General features: G+C 38.1%; 1 protein-coding gene across 1 annotated transcript in view; it reads right to left on the reverse strand.

Annotated features, from left to right (window-relative positions):
- Klp31E (kinesin-like protein 31E) overlaps nt 1–20318 on the reverse strand; it is a 96751-nt gene extending 76433 nt beyond the window's left edge. The window contains exons 1-2 of the mRNA XM_069505198.1: nt 20021–20318; nt 18332–18385 (exon numbers count right to left, since the gene is read on the reverse strand). Of these exons, the coding sequence (XP_069361299.1) occupies nt 18332–18369 (38 nt within the window). The 5' untranslated portion in view covers nt 18370–18385; nt 20021–20318. The remainder of the gene's footprint in view (nt 1–18331; nt 18386–20020) is intronic.
- Between the last annotated feature and the right edge of the window lie 3247 nt (nt 20319–23565).

Here is a 23565-nt window from a genome sequence, read left to right on the forward strand (position 1 = left end):
CCTCTCACACTGAGGACTGGTTGTGAATGAATTAAGTGTAAATGTAGCAAGGTCTACATCAAACTGGTGTGTTACGTTAGTATTATTGGTTTTAATTAATGTGTTTTGCTCGGAAAATATTAAAAAAATATAAAAATAAATTACTTAAACGTAAGAAAAAATCCTAATTTTTGATTGACGACCGGAGTTATTCATTGAGTCACACTTACGACTGTATATAAATACCTAGATAATCTTGCTATGTTGTTTTCGACAAATAATAATTAGGTTATTATCTTACGTAAGCTACGTAGATACTTATTTATTACTTACCTCTTATTTTTTCTGTGACTACGCACTACGTATTTGATTTTAAATTTCAAACCAATTCTTCTATTCGAACTTTGTTACATTATATTTTTTTAACACATCCTTTTTAAACTGAATTATTCCAAAGTCTTGAGAATGTAGTATACAAAGCCAACCTACAAACCCTAGGTTCGCTATCCGTATAAGGCTTCCACGTCAAAAACATGTCAAATCTTTGATCGGATAAATAGCACGATAAAAAATTCTCCAAGACAAAACATTACAAAAAAATTGTCATGTTCAAATCTCGACTTACAAAAGGAAACTTAGCATAACTCGGAAAAAAATGTCGTAAGAAACCTTGATGTCTGTACGTTAGCGGCCCCTTGTACCTACTCGGTCATTGGTGTCTAATCGCGCGAAAACGAGTGGGTACCTATTTTATCTAAGGCTGGAGCATGCTCTAGGGTTTTCCGATAGATAAAAGCTTGAGAAATGTAGATATTCTACTGTGGGAAACAGTTTTTGTAGGAATAATAAAAATGATAAGTAAACCTGTTGGAAGATTTATGGACTGAAGTTCCAGGTTTTTCGGATTGATAAAAATCTTAAGTATGTAGAAGTTTTGTTAAGGGATGCAATCAAGTACCCTTATTATAAATGCGAAAGTGTGTTTGTTTGTTGGTTTATTGGTTTGTCCTTCAATCACGTCGCAACGGTGCAACGGATTGACGTGATTTTTGCACAGGTATAGATAGAGTCTTGGAGAGTGGCATAGGCTACTTTTTATCCCGGAAAATCAAAGAGTTACCACGGGATTTTTAAAAAACGTAATTCCACGCGGACGAGGTCGCGGGCATCAGCTAGTTTTTATATAATTGCATACCAGTTAAATGTCCTAACTGACTGAACATCAAAACCTGTGTTCGACAATCTTGATAGGCACGAAGGTAGGTCTTGTGGCAAGAGAATTTTGGCCTCCAATAGAGTTTCAACTCAAATTCTTAATGCAAAATGCATATAGGACGATTTCTTTTTAAAATGCCATAAAGTATAATCCATTCAGTAGGGGCAAAGGTTGACGTACGATTAACTACTATGTGCGACGTAAAACCAGCTTAATAAGGTCAGCGAAACGTATTTGCTTAGTGGCATCAAGAACTTCACCTGAGTAATTTGCAATTTAATCCTATTACTTTAAAAGAAAATGTGAAGTGCACCAACTAATATTATTAAGTTGCACTAACTTATATCAAGGCGCGGTAGACTATGGTTAAATCCACAGACCACCACCCATAGACGCCACTAATAGCCGAACACCCCCGATCGCCAAGCTTAGGCAGTTGCTTAGCATAAAAGTCGGCCCACGCCCATTCGGTACCCTCATTCCGCACATTGTCTTGATTATGTGACCTTTCAGTCTACAAAGCATTCTTCTTCAGGCTGAATTTTCTGTGGGTCAAACCCTTCTCATTCTGAGGAGGAGACCTGTGCTCAGTAGACAGTTAACAGAACAACGGAACAAAGGATCGACGTGATTTATTTCATGGGCGTTGTAGTTAAAGACCTGCAGAGTGACATAGGCTACTTTTTTCCCGGAAAATAAAATATTACCGTGGAAGTAGAAGGAAGGAACATCTTCTTTTACATGTTTCTTTTTGTGTCTTTTCTTTTTGGTGTACAATAAAGAATATTATATGTATATATATAAGGAAAGAAGAAAGAACGCTTGGGTTTAGGTTTTTTAAAAACGATACTGGTGCAACAAGTTCTGCATGGGCGCACTAACAGCCGCACTCAGAGTCGCTTAATCCTTACTTAAGGCATTCCTTATCCACACTAATTAATGCTTAAGCGACTCTGAGTGCGGCAGTTAGAGAAGAAAATTGAAGTTTCAAGGTAGAGACAAGGTGAGATAGAGCAATCTCTAGGACATCTTTTAGGTCTTCACACATTACATAGAGTCGACACCGATTCCACTTCAACTCGGCTCGCCGTAAAGCATGGAAATGTGAACTTTATACAATGGTCTTCAATCCTCTACTAAGCTTCTACACTTGTACAATGAGTATACAATTATTCTACGCCTGTATCTTCTAGATTAGCATGTTCTGTATTAAGCTGTATCTTCAGTTCATAAAAAGTGAGGTCACAGTTAAGTTCTAACTGATTAAGTATATCTAAGTACTCTATTCCGATAACTATAGTGATTCATTCCTTCTATTGTAAAGAAAAACATGCCATTATAAGTAGATCCGGCTCTTGAACGTTTTCTGCAATCGATTTTCAACGGATAGTCTGGGTGGTCGCTATTAAATATTGCTTTGTAATAACAACTTTCTACACAGTAGCAGATATTATGATGTAGACAATACAAATAATAGATGAACCGGTCGGTTTCCGATCAATATCAGGTGCCTTACATACATATGACCGTCAAGTCAAATATTCAAGCTCGGCTACGACCTTCCCAAGTATCTGAAACTAGTTATTACCTATTTGGGGAATGATCAAATATTCAGATCATCCTTCCTTCTCTTACTTCTTCTTATGAAAATTCTTATTCTATTGAAAAAGTTTTATACGACCGACGCGACGGCGAGATATATTATAGACGAGATTCTAAAATAGTAGCTGTCTTCGAGATTATAATATGCTTTTGTTTATGCCGCGATTTGGGTCGTGGATTCCACGATTTCCACGTGGTCATAACACCTTTTCATGTCAATCACGTTCCAAACATCCTTCGCAGAGGTCGTAAATTGCCGGTATGGATGGCCACGTTTCGCACGTTCAATATGCTGATGAATTAAATAGGTAATGTTAACAAATAATAAGTGACGTAATAAAAACCGCCAAACAACTATTAGCAAGACGAGCTTAATTATGTACCGATCAAGGATACTCTTGTGAGTTATGTTCGATTTCCATTCAAAATCTAGGCGCTGGATTCCACGGATAAAAAAACCGACCAAGTGCGAGTTGGACTCGCACACGAAGGGTTCCGTACCGTAGTACAAGCAACAACACTTTTTTTGCTGCTGTTGGAAAAACAAGCAAGTACAGACATAACAGTCTTGATGTGTCCTAATAACTCTTAAACTAAGTCCCCGGCGCTGAATACAAGATATCTATCTACCTGAACTGACTATCATGGTTCCAGCAATCGGTATGCCGATCAAGGAGACTGTTGCCCAATCATAGCTTTTGATAGCAAAAGCTGTGATAGCCTAGTGGTTAGGAAAAAGCTGTGACAGCCTAGTGGTTGGAATGTCCGCCTCCGAATTGGAGGTCGGGGGTTCGATTCCGGGCACGCACCTCTAACTTTTCAGACTTATGTGCGTTTTAAGTAATTGAATATCACTTGCTTTAACGGTGAAGGAAAACATCGTGAGAAAACCTGCATGCCTGAGAGCTCTTATGGACAATGTTCTCAAAGGTGTGTGAAGTCTGCCAATCCGCACTTAGCCAGCGTAGTAGACTATGGTCAAAACACTTCTCACTCTGAGAGAAGACCCGTGCTCTGTAGTGAGCCGACGATGGGTTGCTCATAATGATGATTTGCGAATGTCTTCGGCGGTCAGGGTAAATTTAATTTGTGCAGTATCACGGCGGCACTTTGGTGCTGCTTCATTGGCACCGATTCCGTTGTCTTTCTCTATACAAAATTTAGAGTATTTGCATCCTTTTCTTTTTAACAATGCTAGAAAGGGACAGAACATAAACTTTACATTTAAAGACTTTAGATTTAAATTTTAGTGCACGCTACAAATTTAAACAGTAGGCTCGCGACTGTGCGCTAAAATCACGGGTTTTACCATCTAAAAATTAAATTTAAAACTGTCAAACTGCGTCTGTCCTTTTCATATTACATTAGTAAGAAGAGGATGCGAATACTCAAAAATTTAGTTGTGCTCAGAATCAGTACCACTGTTGCACTAATTTGCAATGCCCCCGAATGTCTTGAGCGGTCAGGGTAAATTTAATTTGCGCAGTACATCACGGCGGCACTTTGGTTCTGCCTACAAATGCGCTTCGCTTACATTGATTTATCTATCTACAATCTGAACGTGCGAAATGCGGTCAAGACGCGATTGATAAATTAACGACCTCACAAGACGAAGGTTTTTCGAAACGTGGGTTACATAAAACAGCTAAGAATTCCGAATCGTCCTAACTATCGGAGTCTGGGTTTTTATATATTGGCAAAGTTTTTAGGGTTCCGTACCTCAAAAGGAACAAAGAACCCAATAGGATCTTTGTTGTCAATCCGTCTGTCTGTCTGTCTATCTGTCCGTGTATCTGTCGTGTCTGTCAAGAAAACCTATAGGGTAGGTGAAGTACCTATTTTAAATTTTCAAAATAAGAGTAAATTCTAAAACAGATTTTTTTTATACATACCTAATAGTTTTCGATTTATCGTGCAAAATGTCGAAACCCGAGTACGGAACCCTCGGTGCGCGAGTCTAACTTGCACTTGGCCGGTTTTTTTCACTCTCTACAATCCTATAAACGCACTTAACAGCACTTTTTATGCAGCGACATCATCACGCTTTAGAATATAACGTTGCTACAGTCTGCCGAAGACAAGTAGCAAGACTAGAAAAACTAGTAGGATTAACTTACTTTTTTAATGGATTTTAAGTTATAATTTATTGTATAAGTTATTCAATAAAGTTAGAGTAAGTAGGTACTTACGTGACGTGTGTTAACAAACATCGAGAGGTCATAGTTCATGGTGATCGACTGTCGTTAGTGATGACTGATGACGAATGATCATTGGTAGATGTCATAGCTTTATAATACAAGGACCTATTTCAGCTGCACAGAGAATCGAAAAGAAATCGTAATAAGATCGCTTAAACAACGCTGCAAGTTAATGCAGTTTTTAGGGTTCCGTACCACAAAAGGAAAAACGGAACCCTTATAGGATCACTTTGTTGTCCGTCTGTCTGTCTGTCGGTCTGTCAAGAACAAGAAACCTACAGGGTACTTTCCGTTGACCTAGAATCATGAAATTTGGCAGGTAGGTAGGTCTTATAGCTGACATTCGGGGAAAAATCTGAAAGCCGTGAATTTGTGGTTACATCACACAAAAAAAATTAAATTGTGGTTATAAACTAATAATTAGGATTTTCAATTTTCAAAGTAATATAACTATATCAAGTGGGGTATCATATGAAAGGTCTTCACCTGTGCATTCTAAAACAGATTTTTATTTATTTTTATGCATCACAGTTTTGAATTATTGTCCAAAACGCTGAAAAAATAAGACTGCAGTAGTATAGACCCTCGTTGCGCGAGCCTGACTCGCACTTGGCCGGTTTTTCGATTTGTTACCAATTCACGGCCTATCCACTTTACGAAGAGATAGCTTGTATGATGTATCACGGCGACTGACACAGACTAGTTATTATCCAGCAAATCTAAGAGTTCGCGCGGAATTTTTAAGAAATCTATCTACGCGGATGAAGTCGGCGGTATCGCATTTAGTTTCATATAACATAATAAATAGTAATTAGTCTAAATGTATATAAAGAAAAGCTGACGTACTGACTGATCTATTAACGCACAGCTCAAACTACTGGGCAGATCGGGCTGAAAATTGGCATGCAGATAGCTATTATGACGTAGACATCCGCTAAGAAAGGATTGTTTAAAATTCAACCCCTATGCGGGTAAAATTGGGGGTTGAAATTTTACGAAAATATTGCTTTGTTTACGAGATATATTGTAAAAACCAAAAGGGAGGGTTTTTCACCCCCATCTTCAATATCCACCCTCTAATTTAATAGCACTCCGCGGTTTTTTTTCTTCTCTACATAGTATAAAATAAAGTCGCTTCCCGCTGTCTGTATGTATGAACGCGTAGATCTTTTAAACGACGCACGGATTTTAATGCAGTTTTCACCAATAGATAGAGTGATTCAAGAGGAAGGTTTATAGCTATAAGTTTAGTTCTCAAAATTTGAGATCCCTAGAGAAATTGAAATAATGTGAATTAGGTCGGAAAAATCCTCTCATTTGAGAGTTTCCGAGGCAAATACGCCTCAATTAATCTACCACACACACACACCACATTAGTATCTACATTGCACCCATGCGAAGCCGGGGCGGGTCGCTAGTCTTTTATAACCCATTGAACGATTTCTGCAATAAAAACCCCTGAACGTCTTAGTTCCATATTGCCCTGTTTTTCAAGACATAATCAATCCATACTAATATTATAAATGCGAAAGTGTGTCTGTCTGTCTGCTAGCTTTTCACGGCTCATCCGTTTAGCCGATTTTGATAACTTGCATCCCGTGGAAGGACACAGGCTTTTGATCGCGGAAAATCAAAGAGTTCCCACGGGATTTTTAAAAACCTAAGGTCACGTGGACGAAGTCGCGGGCATCTTCTAGTAGCCTATAAAATAATAAAGTTTTGGCAATCAATAGGAAGGCGTGTCCGGTGTCACTTCATACTCAAAACTAATTGAAATATGATTTACCTAAAGCAATTTATACAAGCAAATTACCTACTCTATCTACGCATAGAACTAGAACTATTGCCCATTGTGAAGAAAATTAAACAATAAATTGCGTAACCTCTTTCTCTTTTCAAGCCGTTAGATTACACGAACAAATAAAAATTTTAGTACTCCTAATGTTAGGAAACGTTGCACTTGTCTAGACTATAAAGTGTTTGGTAATAGAACGATTACTTTCTGAGATAAAAAGCGAGGTTTCACTTGAGCGCAATTTTATAGCAATGCGTTTAAGTAACTTAGCAATTATTATGGAAGGAAGGAATTTAAAAGAAGTTATTCAATCGAGGAATTTGTTAGTTGGTAAAGGGGTTTGAATATTTTAGTATGGAGCCTGGCCTACCTACTACATGTCCGCCATTTTTTTTTTTTTGCAAAATAGCGGCCACGCATAAAATCTGCATGAATCAATAGCTGGCATCAATACAAACAAGTATTGTATGAGACAAAATCTACATCTACTACTACTACAAATCTAGGTAAGCCAAAATCTTCAAATCCCTATATTATAGTTTAGGCATACCCTTGCATACCCTACCTCGGCTCCGCTCGAGTGGGATTCCTGAAAATCTTTTCTTAGTGATTCTACGTTATAGAGAAAACCAAGTTTTAAGACCAAGAGTTCTAGATGTACTTACCTACGTTGATCATCAATCATTATTATATTATATTTATATTATAGGTATCATTATATTATATTTATATTATAGGTATCATTATATTATAGGTATTCATCATCATTCTCCTACTTTAAAAATACAAATTCTGCACAAGAAGGTTTTTCTGCTTGCGATAGTAGGTAACTAATGAATCATGGAAGTACGTAAGAAAAAAACGCCCAGAAACTAAAAAGCAAAAAATAATTGGATATATTTACCTATAATTTACATACTAATTCCTACTCAAACCCGTAATAAAATTTATTCTACAATTCCAGTAGAAAAATCAACTAAACTAAACACCCACACAAATAAACACTTATATTAATTATTATACAATAAACGATATTAATACTTAACTCATTATTATATACAATTTCTTAATTTTTAAGTACCTTTTGAAGTCGGTGCCTCCCGTACGTATAGTTTAGTTCCTAAATTACTCAAGAGATGGCACCACACATCAAGTATATCGTCCTATCGTTCTGTCACGGAAACTGTATAAGGCCGACCGTCGAGGTCAGATTTTATTCGTCTATAAAAATAAAATTTAAATAAAATTTGATTTTCATGCCTTTTCGCTCGCTGTGTTCTGTTCGTTGCAAGAGTCAATTTCAGCTTGTTTGTCTCAACTTTCATTATTTAGTTTTTCATAGGATTTTGGACTTGGAGTTTGGCCAAGACTCAAGGTTTCCATAGGACTAGGTGGTCGTTAGGTAGTTGTTTAAGATTAGGTTACTCAGTTACTGTTAGTCTTAGTTTATTTAGTCACACATAGGTAGTTAGGTACGTCTGTGGTTAGTTAATAGTTTATTTATAGGAGGCACCGACTTCAAAAGGTACTTAAAAATTAAGAAATTGTATATAATAATGAGTTAAGTATTAATATCGTTTATTGTATAATAATTAATATAAGTGTTTATTTGTGTGGGTGTTTAGTTTAGTTGATTTTTCTACTGGAATTGTAGAATAAATTTTATTACGGGTTTGAGTAGGAATTAGTATGTAAATTATAGGTAAATATATCCAATTATTTTTTGCTTTTTAGTTTCTGGGCGTTTTTTGAAGGCGGTTTTTTTTTTTATTTAAAAATAATTTTATTTTTTGCTTTTTAGTGGTGTAAATATAAAATAGATTGTAGGATAGAAGAGGTGGTACACGATGGGGAGGCCTTCCTTACGTACATCTCGTTTGAGAAAGCGTCGAGCACAGGAGTCTGAAAAGGACAAAGATGAACGCCTAAAGCGCAATAGAGAAAGAAACAAAGTTCAGCGTCTCGGAGAGTCTTCCGAAGACCGTGAAGAACGGCTCTCTCAAATGCGAAATTATGTTCAAAGAAAATTGACACAAGAGACTTTAGAACAACGTGAACATCGATTGTCTCTTACTCATGAGCGGTTGTCTCGCGAAACAGTAGAAGAACGTGACCGCCGCTTATCGCTAATGCATGAGCGACTATCAAATGAGTCTGCTAAGCAGCGCGTACATCGGCTGTCGCTTATTCATGAGCGACTGTCAAACGAGTCAGTTGAGCAGCGCGAACATCGGTTGTCTCTTGTTCATGGGCGACTGTCAAACGAGTCAGCTGAGCAGCGCGAACATCGGTTGTCTCTTGTTCATGGGCGACTGTCAAATGAGTCTGCTAAGCAGCGCGTACATCGATTGTCGCTTATTCATGAGCGACTGTCAAACGAGTCAGTTGAGCAGCGCGAACATCGGTTGTCTCTTGTTCATGGGCGACTGTCAAACGAGTCAGCTGAGCAGCGCGAACATCGGTTGTCGCTTGTTCATGGGCGACTGTCAAACGAGTCAGCTGAGCAGCGCGAACATCGGTTGTCGCTTGTTCATGGGCGACTGTCAAACGAGTCAGCTGAGCAGCGCGAACATCGGTTGTTGCTTGTTCATGGGCGACTGTCAAACGAGTCAGCTGAGCAGCGCGAACATCGGTTGTCGTTAGCTAGACGTCAATCCGCTCAAGTACTACTTAATGAAACAGCAGAAGAGAGAGCGATTCGTCTCAGTAATGTGCGTGCCCGCGATAACAGAAGATTGGCGAATGCTCAACAATTTGAATCAGCGATAAATGTGTTTGCTGATGTGGCATGTAACATTTGCAAGAAAATGATATATCCTCAGCAGCGTACAAGATTACCAACTGCCAACCTAGACAATTTACTTCCTGCTGATTTAATCGCATTAGCTAATATCGTTGCTTGTACTCGTTGTTCTACCAATATTAGAAAACGAAAAATTCCTGCTCAGGCATACTGGAACAACATGACCGTTCCAGATATTCCTGAAGAAATAGGCAAATTGACGGAAATTGAAAAGAGGTTTTTATTGAGAATTGTGCCGTTCGTACAAATTATTCGAGTACAAAACCGCTTCAGTCAGGATTGGTGTAGGGGGCAAGTTGTTCTATTCGCCAAGGATATTATTGAACTGGCCGAGCAACTTCCACTTCGACCACAACAAGCTGGGCTAGTTATAGTGACAGAAAACTTAGAAAATTTACAGCGATCAAGAGACTTTCAAATTGATATGGCGAAACTTAATCAAGCATTGCAATGGTTGTTGGTTAATAATGCCCTTTACAGAGATGTTCGTCCGTCATTTGCTACTGTAATAGATCTTTGTGCAATCACACAAATCGTCGAGGTACCTGTGAATATTCAACCAGAATCAATAGTAGAGCCAAGACAATTAAACACCTATACTAACATTGATGAAAATGTAGATATATTGCAAGGATCGTTTCATCAAGGAAATGAAAGATTTAGCCCAGAATCACGCAATAATCAATGTACAGCCATTGCAACAGTCGCCTGCACCGCTTTTAACCTTCTAAATCCCAATGCGTGGTGTAGAAGTGACATGGATTATATTGTTATATTGGGAGATAAGTATTATCGTGAGTGTATTGTTGCTCGAGCTAACCCAGACGATCGCGAAGTTAATCGTGAGTACTTAGCTGTGACAGAGCTGCTGCCACGAATTATTTTTGAAAGGCGTGCTGTAAATCTTTTCGTTAATTATGAAGCGGCATTTAATGGTCATATGGAAAACGATAATAGTAGCGAAGGTTTCCCTAATTTAAAAAATGCGTTACTGCAATTTTTCGAGGGAAATGCTGACAAAGCCGGAATATTAACTTGCAATGCTGTTACAGTTGCTGTGCATTGCAGAAATGAATCGGAAATGCCTTCATATTGGTTATTCGATTCCCACGCCCGTGGTGCTAAAGGGTGTAAAGCTCCATCAAGGGGTACGGCTTGCTGCATGCGATTCACCAGTGTAGAAAAGTTGTATGCCATATTGAGACGAAATTTATATATTCCTAATAAAAACCATTCTTCTGATTCCATAATGTTAAACGTGTATTCATTGACCCCTATAATGATATCACCAGAAATAGAACAGTTGGAAAATCAGCCAGATGAACAGCCAATTATTGAGGATTCGGCCCGAAGTATCCAAGATAATTTGTCGCTGTCTGATGGTCATCCAACCCAATCCCAAAAAGTTAATTCAATCTTGCCTCGGGATCATTGTGAAACCACTAATACAGAGATCCAATATGTGTATACAACCAACATGCTTCACACTATTGACGAAGGTGTTCCGGATTTAGGTACTGTTATTTCTGTGAATGATCATGATAATATAGAGACTGAAGTTAGGTTGGCAGAAATCACCCGCAAAACCGCTCCTCCTTTAAATTTAGAGCGAGAACGAAGAATGGAGGAATTATCTTGGTATTTTTTGTTTCCTGATGGAAAAAACGGCTTTGGAGAAGAAAGAAATATTTCAATTACAGCTTTGGACTATTTCCAAGCAAGAGTAATGGGTTCAGAAAAACGATTCCAGAGAAACGACTACCTTTTCTTTGCTTTGTCTGTTGTAGAGTATTATCGTGCCAAATCCAGCGTATCTGTATCCTGTCGAATGCGACAAGGTTACGGAGAACGAACACCTCAAGGGCTAGTAGAGAACATGCATTTAACTATGAGAAACATTAGAGGTTCTGCTTCCTATTGGAGACGGTGTTGTTCAGAACTGATTGCTATGGTTAGAAGTCTTGGAGCTCCTACTTGGTTTATGACTTTGTCCTGTAACGATTTAAATTGGCCGGACATGATCAAAGCGTTACTTATTGCTGACGGTGGTGATTTGTGTAGCGCTGAAACATTATCATTTCCAGAACGTTTGGCATTGGTGCAGAAATATCCCGTCGTAGTAGCACGTCAGTTCAGTGTAAGAGTAAATGCTTTAATGCGTTATTTAAAAAATAATAACAGCTGCTTGGGGGGCCCTGTTCTGGACTATTGGTACCGAATAGAATTCCAGAACAGGGGAAGTCCCCATTTACATATGTTGTTGTGGTGTGACGGGGTTCCAAATTTTTCTACTACAGAAGGCATAGCAGCAATTGATAATATTGTATCATGCTCTTTAAGCCCTGACGATCCATTGCGTTGCAGTTTGGTTGAAAATGTACAAGTACACAAACACACAGCCACCTGTCACAAAGACCGCAATGACAGTAGCTGTCGATTTGGATTTCCTAGAGAACCAGCAGACATCACAACGTGTTTAGGTCCCGATGAAGCTCTGTCCAACAACGGCCGATTTTGTATTTTGAAGAGAACGCCCTCTGAGACCATGGTTAATAATTACAATCCTGAACTCCTTTCACTATGGAAGGGAAACATGGATATACAGCCATGTGGTAACATTACGGCTGTTGCGTATTATGTGGCAAAGTATGCTAGCAAATGTGAGCCACATGATACGGGAGAAGTAGTTCGGGAAGCAATTACGAAAGCAAAGAGAAGCGGTGGTGCCGTATGGAAACAGTTATTTGCTGTGTCAATGGCTATTCTTTCACAGCGGTTGGTCAGCGCTCCCGAATGTGCATACCGACTTTGCCATCTTCCACTTAAAATGAGTAGCCGCAAAGCAGTATTTGTTAACAGCTGTAAACCAGAACAACGATTCCGGCTACTACGTTTTGATGGAGATGACACAGCAATTTACAACAATATTTTCGACCGTTATGTGCTCAGGCCTGATGAGCTAGAGAACATTAGTCTCGCTGAATTTGCCGTCCGCTATGAGACTGTATCTTCTTCAACATGGGCTGATGATGATGGTGACATAGAGATGAGACTTGTTGAAAACCAACCCTTAAGGTATGTTAAATTGAGAGACAATTCACGAATGCGGATCCGCAACAGACCGGCAGTATTGCGGACGCGTTATTATACTCTCAACAGTGACAAAGAGGCTTATTATTATAACCTTCTTGTTTGTCATATTCCGTTCAGAGATGAGAATGAACTTTTATTAGATGGAGAATCTGCAGAAGAATGTTTTTTAAGACGACAGGGCGAGTTGAGACCACTGTTGAACGACGTTAGCTCTGAAGAATTTGCTCATGCAGAGCAAGTTATACAGCAAGCACTCGCTCAAGCAGCCGCATTGAATGCCGTTCATGGTATGCATACCGATGGTACCCGAAACGAGCCGCCTATATGTGCTGATGAACATATAGTACATGACCATGACGACTACTGCGATGATCTCGATCAACGCGCAGCAATGACAGATGATACGTTTTTTGGCAATATAGGGGGGTTGAACGTCCAGCAAAACAATTTTTTTCAAAAAATTACACAAGTTATTCAAAACGATTTGAACGGAGATCAGGAAAGATTACTAATATTTATTACTGGTGGAGCAGGAAGCGGCAAGTCTTTTCTTCTGAAATTGCTGGTAGAGCATATCAAGCGATGTTATGCTCCTACTGTTGACTCATTGCTTAAACCAATTTTCGTGGAAGTAGCATCGTTGACTGGAGTTGCCGCTCGACAAATACTCGGTAAAACCCTACACGCGGTTTTCTATTTGCCCATTGAAAAAGGAAACGCTAGGGCTTACACTCGAATGACTGGGCACAGATTAGAACAAGAGAGAAGAAAGTGGCGCCACATTCGTTGGTTAATCATCGACGAAATCTCAATGGTCTCTTACGAGAATTTACGCATGATCCATTTGAGGTTACAAGAATTTAAAAATAATGACCTCATATTCGGAGGTTTGAATGTACTGGTCTTTGGTGACATCATGCAGCTGCCACCTGTGAAGGGCAGTTGGTGTTTTATGCAACCGACATGGTGCTTGGCAGAAATAAACTTATGGCACCAATTTTGTTTCTGCGAATTGACCATAAACATGCGCCAACGTAATGATCAGGAGTTTATAGATCTTCTGAATCATTTACGTTTTGGAGAGCTCACAACTGCAGAACTAGAGTTGTTGTGCGAAAGACGAAGGATCCCATTAACGGGGGACTTTGCGGATGGTACTGTGGTTCGCATCTATCCCACCGTTAGACAAGTTGACGAGTACAACAGTAAAATGACCGCTGCTAATGCGGCATTAAACCGAATGTACAAGATACACGCGATTGACGAATCACGTGAAGCAGCAACCTACGGCAGAAAACCTCCAGATAATGTTATTCCCAGCGACGTTAATAACTGTGGTGGTCTTTTACCGACGATACTTTTAGCTGTCGAATCTCGCGTTATGCTAAGGCGAAATATTGCTGTTTCGGATGGGCTCGTGAATGGGGCTATGGGTGTTGTAAAAGGGTTCACATGGCCAGCATTACGCAGAGATCAGTTGGAAGATGGTGAAATGCCAGACGCTGTTCTCATTAAGTTTGATGACGAGACAACAGGTAGCAGATTAAAAGATGCCAATGGCTTAGTTTCCATTCCGCCAATGTGTGCTACATTCCAAGCAACTAGAGGCTATGGTGACGTTGAGCGTCGAATGTTACCTCTTATTTTATGCTGGGCAGTAACCGTACACAAATTGCAGGGTACGACACTCGATAGAGCAGTCATAGACTTAGGAAAAAAGAACTTTGCGAAGGGGCAAGTATACGTAGCTCTCAGCAGAGTCAAAACTTTAGAAGGAATAGCTCTATCTGATTTGGAACCCTCTAAACTGTTAAATAAACCCCACGATGAACGAGCATTAGCAGAAATGAAACGATTAAGAAATCTCATTTCTAACGAAAGGTAGACCTGTACCTAACTATCTGGGTTCAGTATTGTATGTACCCTAATAATCAGTACCCTTACTATAAATGCGAAAGTGTGTTTGTTTGTTGGTTTGTGGTTTGTTGGTTTGTCCTTCAATCATGTCGCAACGGAGCAACGGACCCACGTGGTTTTTTGCTTGGATATAGTTTAAGACCTGGAGAGTGACATAATCTACTTTTTATCCCGGAAAATCAAAGAGTTCCCACGGGATTTAACTTATATCCACGCGTACGAAGTCGCGGACATCAGATACCTCTAACTTCAAAAACATAGGACTTTCATACAACAATCGACCCCCCCCTTTCACCCCCTTAGGGGTGGAATTTAGTAAGATCCTTTTTTTACCTGATACCTACCCCCTAGAAAGCAACCTACGTTTCAAATTTCAAGTTTAAATAACAGTATTTTAAACTTTTCTATAGAAACCTTTCCCCCCTATTTTACCACCCTTAAGGGGGAATTTCCCAAACTGACTTATACAGATTTGTATTATTTAAACCTGTTAACCTAAATGTCGATTTACACGTCTCGAAAATACCTAAATCACTTCAAGTGTCCTTATAAAATTTAAGTTCCTTTGATTTCCCCAAGATTCCATCATCAGACCTGATGACCATGGGACCACCTGGAAAGTACTTTTTGAAGTCGGTTGTTAAAAACCTACTGTTTACTAAGCAATTACACTGATCGCGAGCAATGTACTCTTATCCGTTGAGGAGTTCCATTATCTGTCTTCGAAGATCTTCATCAGATCTTCACCAAATTTATATGGGACCAACTTTGAAGTATACCCTTTCAAACAAAAAAATAATTTTCAAAATCGGTCCAGGCGTCTTCGAGTAATCGGGGAACATACAAAAAAAAAAAAAAAAAAAAAAAAAAAAAAAAAAAAAAGATTCCGACGAATTGAGAACCTCCTCCTTTTTTTGAAGTCGGTTAATAAATAGGATAAGGATCACTCAATACCACACAAATGTAGGTAGGTACGTACCTAATTGAAATGTACGTCTACAGTACGTGGCCGAAAGTGATGAACATCGGCCTTTAGAATGACATTTCATCTATGTAGAGCGTTGTCTCTATCACTCATACCCATATGACGCTTTGTCGGTCTAAACGACCGAGACAGTGCTCTACAAATCTGCTGTCTCCTTCTAAAGATCGATGTTCATCGCTTTTGGCCGCGTACTGTACTTGTATTTCCCTGTAGACACGATAAGTTATTCATACGAAGGATTTACGCAACAATAAGCAACCAGCAAGCAAGCCCTAATCATGTAAGTCACAGGATATTATATTAAGCAGGGCAGGGGACTGTTGGGATAGGGCGCGTTGCCATGCCGGTGCCCGCCGACCTGCAGGCGCCAAGTTGTAGGCAAATTGGAAGGGCGATTTTATTGTTCGCACTTTAAATTAGTACTTATGTGATAACAAAAACTAAACTATATTGAAACAGAGGATCTGATAACAGTAATGAGGTAGGTCTCACACACACACACCCAGTAGGTTTTACACATTCTTTAGGATGGGAATAACTATACATTTTTTATACTAACGGTAATCTAATTTTTGATTTAATGAGTCACGAGACCTAAAAATTCAATAAACTACCAGCAAGCTATCCCTAATTATGTAAGTCACAGGATATTAAGCAGGGCAGGGGACTGTTGGGGTAGGGCGCGTTGCCATGCCGGTGCCCGCCGACCTGCAGACGCCAAGTTGTAAGGGCAAATTGGAAGGGGGATTTTATCGCTTGCACTTTGTTAGGAAACAGGTCGCGAATCAGGAAAAATACCTACTTGAAAGTTTAAATTAAAAAGCCTTTTAGGGTTCCGTACCCGAAGGGTGCTAACAGGACCCTATTAAAAAGACTCCGCTGTTCGTCCGTCCGTTTGTTTGTCTGTCTGTCAGCGGACTGTATCTCGTGAACCATAATAGGTAGAGACCTGAAATTTTCACAGAATGTGTATTTCTATTGCCGCTATAACAATTAACAAATACAAATTATTTCAAAATTACCGCCACGAAAATTACTGACTTACGGAATCGGAAAACTGCGAATTTTCTACCGAAATCGGTAAACGAAAAGTTTTCGCTTTTAAAAGGAAACACTTTTGGCAGGAGAAAATCAGAAGAAACATCAGGAATTTTCTCTCAGCACAGTTCATTGTGGTAGAATTTAGAACCTATAGTTTCTAGGACCCACATCTGGCACAATATAATATTATGCTGCATAATATATTATGACCAGAATAAGTTGTAAAAGTAAAATCCGTCAAACTAAGAACAATTATTTACTCAACTAATTGGAGCTTATGTCATTAACTGGATAAACAGACTGAGCAGAATACGAAATGATATAAAGCAGAAATCGTCATTGAGTAACTAGGCATTTATGCCTATTTAGTTCATTCCTTTAAGTAAGTATTTTTAATTAGTTAATTACTTTAGTTGGACACTCTTAATATAGGTACTTACCATTCATCAAGTGAATTAATGTAGTAGGTATAGCTACATTGAATACCATTAAAAAATATATATATTCGCCATGTTAAGTGACTAATATTCCCCCTTTCCTCTCCAACTAAGCGTCAAGCTTGTGCTAGGAGTAGGTACGACAAAGTGCAACGGGCGGGGTTTTAACCGTCGACCTTTCGGTTTTCGGTCCACTCCTTTACCCGGTGAGCTATTGAGGCTCATTGGTACCACAAACTAAGATAATATAAGAAATCTAGTCTCATATGATTTTGAAACCAACCAATGAGATTGATATTTGGAAAATGGAGCAAAATAGAGTCAGAGCATAGCAAAAAAATCAGTAACATAAACATAAATGTAAAAGTACCTACTTACTTCAACAATTTTTATTTATTAGGAACACACACAATACATTAATTTAACACAAACTACGACACTTATAAACAAACACAGGCTGATAAATGTATCTATAAAATGTGTACACAGCATTTGCAAAATATCTAGACAAATAAAAAGAACTTAACTAAACAAATAACTAAGTTACTTAGAAGATGAACCCACCGTAAAATGATAAGAGCTTTTTTTTGAATGTAGTAGTCATGAAATATGTAGATGCCAGGCTTAGATTGATGCCAGGTATCTTTTTTGATATTTCTTTTTTTTCATGAATACAAGTCTAAAAAGTTTTCTTATGAAAGATTTCTACATTGCATACAGCTGATGTTTAGGAGAAGAGTTGTTTGCAAATACCTAAGTATGTAGTAGCTATACAAATACGAAAGTTACTAATTTTATAGCTTACACAATTTGCTTGTCTACTTGACTAGTTTGCAATGTTTACTTAAATTATTACAAAAAGCATAGTTAGATATGTACTTGTAACATTGAATTTGCATAAATGTGTCAAATGTTAGGAAATGCTGTCTAACTTATGTAATTTGCTCTTTTATGAGTCTCATAGCATATGATTGTTGGTAATACCATGGCGTACTTATATTTTGTACTTCGTGGGTTATACTAAGGGTCTGTTTCACAATCGCCTGATAAACTTTATGTGATGGATAAATTTGTCATTTTGACAGTTTTCCAATATAAAACTTAGAACTAGGACAGGCTGTATCTTAGTTTTATTTATATGGTTCTCTTTTTATAAAGCCCCAGAATCTTGTATTTTTTTTTAAATTAAAATCTACTGTTTGTGCCACATATTATTTGTTTTTCTATATTACTTAATTAAGTACTAAGTATTTAAATAAACTAACCTGACTGCCACTCGCACACTGGACTCATCGCTAGACATGACTGCATTTGATCATCTGTAAAATGATAACAGCATCTTCACAACATGTTAAGATCTCTACACATCTATAATATGGATGCTACCGAAGAGCTACTTGACAAACTCGATCGACTTCAGAATTTGTGCATACGGTTTATATACGGCCTGCGCAAATTCGACCATATTTCCGATTACCGTCGTCGGTTAAAGTGGCTCCCAATACACTTTCGCCGCAATTTGCATATTCTGACTGTTCTCTACAATGTTCTTAATACCTCTTCCCCTGGTTATCTACGAGAGCGATTTCAACTATCCCGCCCTCCTACTAGACCTATGCGGTCGTGTGTCTCAAAAAATCCTCTCGTCACTCCCCATTGTAACACAGTCTTCTATAACAAATCTTTCAAGCTACCCAACTTTGGAACTCACTTCCTGAAAATGTCAGAGAGAACTGCCACTCAGTACACTCATTCAAATACAGAGTGAAGCAGTATTACCTATCGTTACAATAGAGTATTTTATATATTATATGTATTTATATTTTTCATATATTATGTATATAATTATTTATTATAAGTATTATTATTGTATATAAGTTGATTTGGGTATTTATTATAAGATATTTATGTAGTTTATTAGATTCTAGTACCGTAGACCTATTCCACTTCTTGATACGCCTTACTCACAACTTTGAATGGGAAGCTGGAAGAAATCTCTGTTTAGAGATAAGCATTTCCAATGTGACTTAATTTATTATTACTTTGTAACTACCATTTTGGTACATGAAAAATAAAAATAAATAAAAAATAAAATATAAATAAATATACTTAATTAGGAAAAACTCTGGGAATTTTTGTGTAATACAAACAATTTTCCCCTGCAGGTTAATCTCCTTAACTTCTACTTATTCTAAGGTTGCCTGGGCTGGCAGAGATTCTATTAAGCATTAGGTAATGCAAATATTATGCTTCTTTCTTGTTATCTTTTTCGTTGCCTGTATACTGATTGGTCTGTGTTGTATGTATGTATGTATATACTTTATTGCACCACAGAAACACAAAGGACAGGTTACAAAAAGAAATCTTAATAAGTAGATAGTACAAAAAGGCGGTCTTATCGCTAAATAGCGATCTCTTCGATCTCTGTGTTGTGGTGTATAAGTAAGGAGTACCTAAGTATAATAAATACATATTTATCAAAATGTTAAAATATGGTGCCTACATGCGAAAGTATTGTCTGTTACCTTAGCATCAACCACTGAACCGATTTTAATGAAATTTGACACATAGTTTTCATCCTGATGATGGATATAGGATACTTTAAGCATGGAAAATCAATGAGTTATCATAGGATTTTTAAAAAGCGGATTTCCAGCGCGAAGGCGCTGGCATCAGCTAGTTAAAAAAACTACTTACAATAGTTAAAGTTATTCTAAACATCTATTAGATATCAGGGGACCAAAAACTGTGGTGGGTACATGAATGAAAGATTTAGTTCATGTACAATTTATAGGAAACAGTTCATTGCTTCAATGACTACAAGTGAAACTTGAAATATGATTGATTAGGTACAAAAAAAACTGATAACAAAAATGTAAACTGTTATTGACCAATACTTGTTAAGCACCGAGTTCACAGACCGCTTATAGTAATAAATTTATTAAATAACTTACAAAACACTGTTGAATCTACACTTTTTTCCTATTTACTACGTACATAAATAGTTCATATTTCTTTCACAACGGCAACAAAACGATACGCTAAATTAACACAGCTGAGATTTCCGTCCATCTTTCACTAATTAATTTAAAAAGAACCTACTTACAGAATATTAATATTGAATGCAAATATTATTTTTTATTATAATTAGCTTATTTTGTACAATTTATTTATTTAGCACTTTCTATAACATGATCGTTTTATTATCAATTATTTTAATACATTTAAACACCACAACCGCTCATTGCCGTACGAAATTGACACTGACAAACAGCGGCTCATTTCATTTTGTCATTTTGTAAAGCAACTTGTCACATTGACGTTGATTTTTAAATGACGTAAGAATAGATTATCAAAAAAAGGCATTTTTTTAATTGTTTAAAAATATAGAGTTTAATTTTGAATAAACTAAATGCCACGGTTACAAATGAAACATTCTTAACATTCAATTAATAATTATAGAATTTCTTTATCCAGTTTATTACCAAAAATATGCTGCCTTACTTTGATTTGATGTGCTGCCACCTAGGGAAGACTTATCAAATCATAACCGTACGTAGTTATCAACATTTTCGCTAGATAGCGCTGATAGCTTATATAATTTCGAAGAATCAAAAAGCTTTTATCCATAGAGCTTTCATCAGAGAGCTTACTTACCTTACTTTCTGTATTCGTGATTTATCTTACCACAAACTTCAGGTGCGATCGCAGATAGGGTTTCTTCTGATATTATGTTCTTCAATCCTCCTCACATCATACTACAGAGTACAGGAGCGCGCGTAAAGAATTGAGAGAGAGTTTATTCCTACCAACCCATGGTTTGAACCCGGGAAGCCTATACGGAATCTAACCAATGGGCCACTATGGGTTTATTTGTTTATAATTATACTAGCTGACGCCTGCTACTTTATTGGTATGGTTTTAAGTTCTTCAGAAATTATTCTGTGTCCAAAGGAAAATGCATTTTTTTTAACAAAGAGAGTCTTCCATATTAATTAGAGGTAGGTACCTATCAACTTAGATATTATTATGCCGTTTATATTTTCTATGAAGCTCTTTGCTGTCCTACCTACACAAGTTCTAATCTACACATAATGTGTATCAGTAGGAAATAAAGTTAGAATGATACATAGTTGAAGGCAAGAAGTACAATAGATACCGACCTACTTTGCTATCTACTTACGAGTTAGAAAACACCAGCAAAGACAAGTAAACTTGCATGGAGGCAACGCTTAAGTAGAATTTACTTTGCGGTAACTTCTGAGGTGCAGCGCGTTATGGAATATGGATACACCTACTTTAGGCCTCGATTCCACAGCCAACGGTCTTTCAGAGTTCTGTAGCCTGTGTCACTCTCCAGGTCTTTATCTATACCCATGCAAAAAATCACGTCAAGCCGTTGCACCGTTGCGATGTGATTGAAGGACAAACCAACAAACCAACAAGCCAACAAACCAATACAAGTGTCACTGGGTAGTACCCACCACCACGGTGCGGTGTGCTGCGGTGCGTTTTAAAATCCGCAAATTAATCTATCAAAATCCGGTGCGGAAATAATTCCGCATTGCACGCAATTCTATGTAGTTCTCAATGGTAGTTCTATAGTTCACAGATTGTGCGGGAAAAAACGTACGGAAATTTACCGTGGTGCGTTACGGATTTTAAAACGCACCGTAACTCACCCCACCGTGGTGCGCGCTAGTTCTTACGGCACACCCCACTGACTGCCAATTTTTAATTTATCTTTATTTTATCTAGTTGCAAATACTTACACTATGGAAAAGTTTCCTGTATAGAACCGAAGTCTCATGTCCATAGCAAGTTGTCTTCTACAACGTTAGCTATGGAATCGGCGCCTTATGGATCATGCCAGTTTGTCTGTTTGTTCGGGCGTCAGCGTGTGCCGGTCCATTATGCTCGGCTCGGAACGTTTAAGAAGCCGCTTTATTTCCTGGTAGGATGTGGAAACCGTGTTTGTTCCCGGGGTTTGTGGTAAGCTCGTGTTAATTAGCTTTTGGGTCTCTTATTAAAGTGGAAGCCTACTTAGGAACGTTCTTTTTAGGGTTCCGTACCTCAGAAGCAAAAACGGAAACCTTATAGGAACACTTTGGTGTCTGTCTGTCAAGAAACCTATAAGGTACTTCCCGTTGACCTAGAATCATGAAATTTGGCAGGCAGGTAGGTAGGTCTTATAGCAGACATGAGGGGGAAAATCTGAAAACCATGAATTTGTCGTTACATCACAAGCAAAAAAATTAAAATGTATTCATGAACAAACTAGCTGATGCCCGCGACTTCGTTCGCGTGAAATTAAGTTTTATAAAAATCCCGTGGGAACTCTTTGATTTTGCGGGATAAAAAGTAGCCTATTGTCACTCTCCAGGCTTTTATCATTACACCTGCAAAAAACACGTCAATCCGCTGCACCGTTGCGACGTGATTGAAGGACAAACCAACAAACAAACACACTTTCGCATTTATAATAAGGGTACTGATATTGCTATTTTCAACTTTCATAGTAAGTGTACTATACCAAATGGGGAGGTATCATATGAAAGGGATTTACTTATACATTCTAAAACAGATTTTTATTTATTTTTAGGCATAATTAGTTTTTGATTTATCTTGCAAAATGTCGATAAAATACTATTGTGGTACGGAACCCTCAGTGCGTGAGTCTGACTTGCACTTGGTCGGTTTTTTGACTAATATTATCACTTAAGTATTGACGCATAGATTAAATCGACTTTTAAATACCATTACTTATTTTACAGGGCTTTTGTAGCGGATTTTTTTAATAATCACAAAATTGGTAATACAGGGTCTGATTCGAGCTAATGTGTCATCGAGTCATCGCACTCCATGCGCGTAGGCAGGTAATAGTCGCTTGAGCTATATTTATACGTTAGAGCCAAAGCACACACGATACTTTGGCATCGATAATCGGCGATTTGATGTATTGTTTGGTATTTGAAAGCTCGAAGCTGCGAATGCAGATATCACATCGTCGCTATTACCTTCCAGCATGAATGTACTCGCTAACAAGCACAATTTTGATACCACGCTTGATCTCAGTAGATCGCGATGCAGCACTGATGTGATCGCAAAATCGTCTATCGCCGATACTAAAAGTATCGTGTGTGCTACCGGCTAAAGTCTCGAGTAGGCTTGTATAGGTTTGTAAAGGAGCTAATAGGGTCATGTCGGAGTATGAGTCGGAGCTCGGCAATCGTAAATAATAGGAGGCGTATTGTTTCCCGCGAGGGCGTTCGCCTCGAGACCCGACATGCGTTGGCGCACGCCGTGTGACCAACTTGCCACCGGAGTCACTTACCCAACGTGCGTGTTACATAAATAATAATTAATCTATATATAAATATTGAGCTATATATAGTACAATATAAAAGGCAAAGTTGACTGACTGATTGACTGATCTATCAACGCACAGCTCAAGCTACAGGGTGGAAATTTGGCATGCATATATAGCTATTAAGACGTA

The sequence above is a fragment of the Maniola hyperantus genome, chromosome 2 (assembly GCF_902806685.2).
Source record: "Maniola hyperantus chromosome 2, iAphHyp1.2, whole genome shotgun sequence".
Lineage (NCBI taxonomy): Eukaryota > Metazoa > Arthropoda > Insecta > Lepidoptera > Nymphalidae > Maniola > Maniola hyperantus.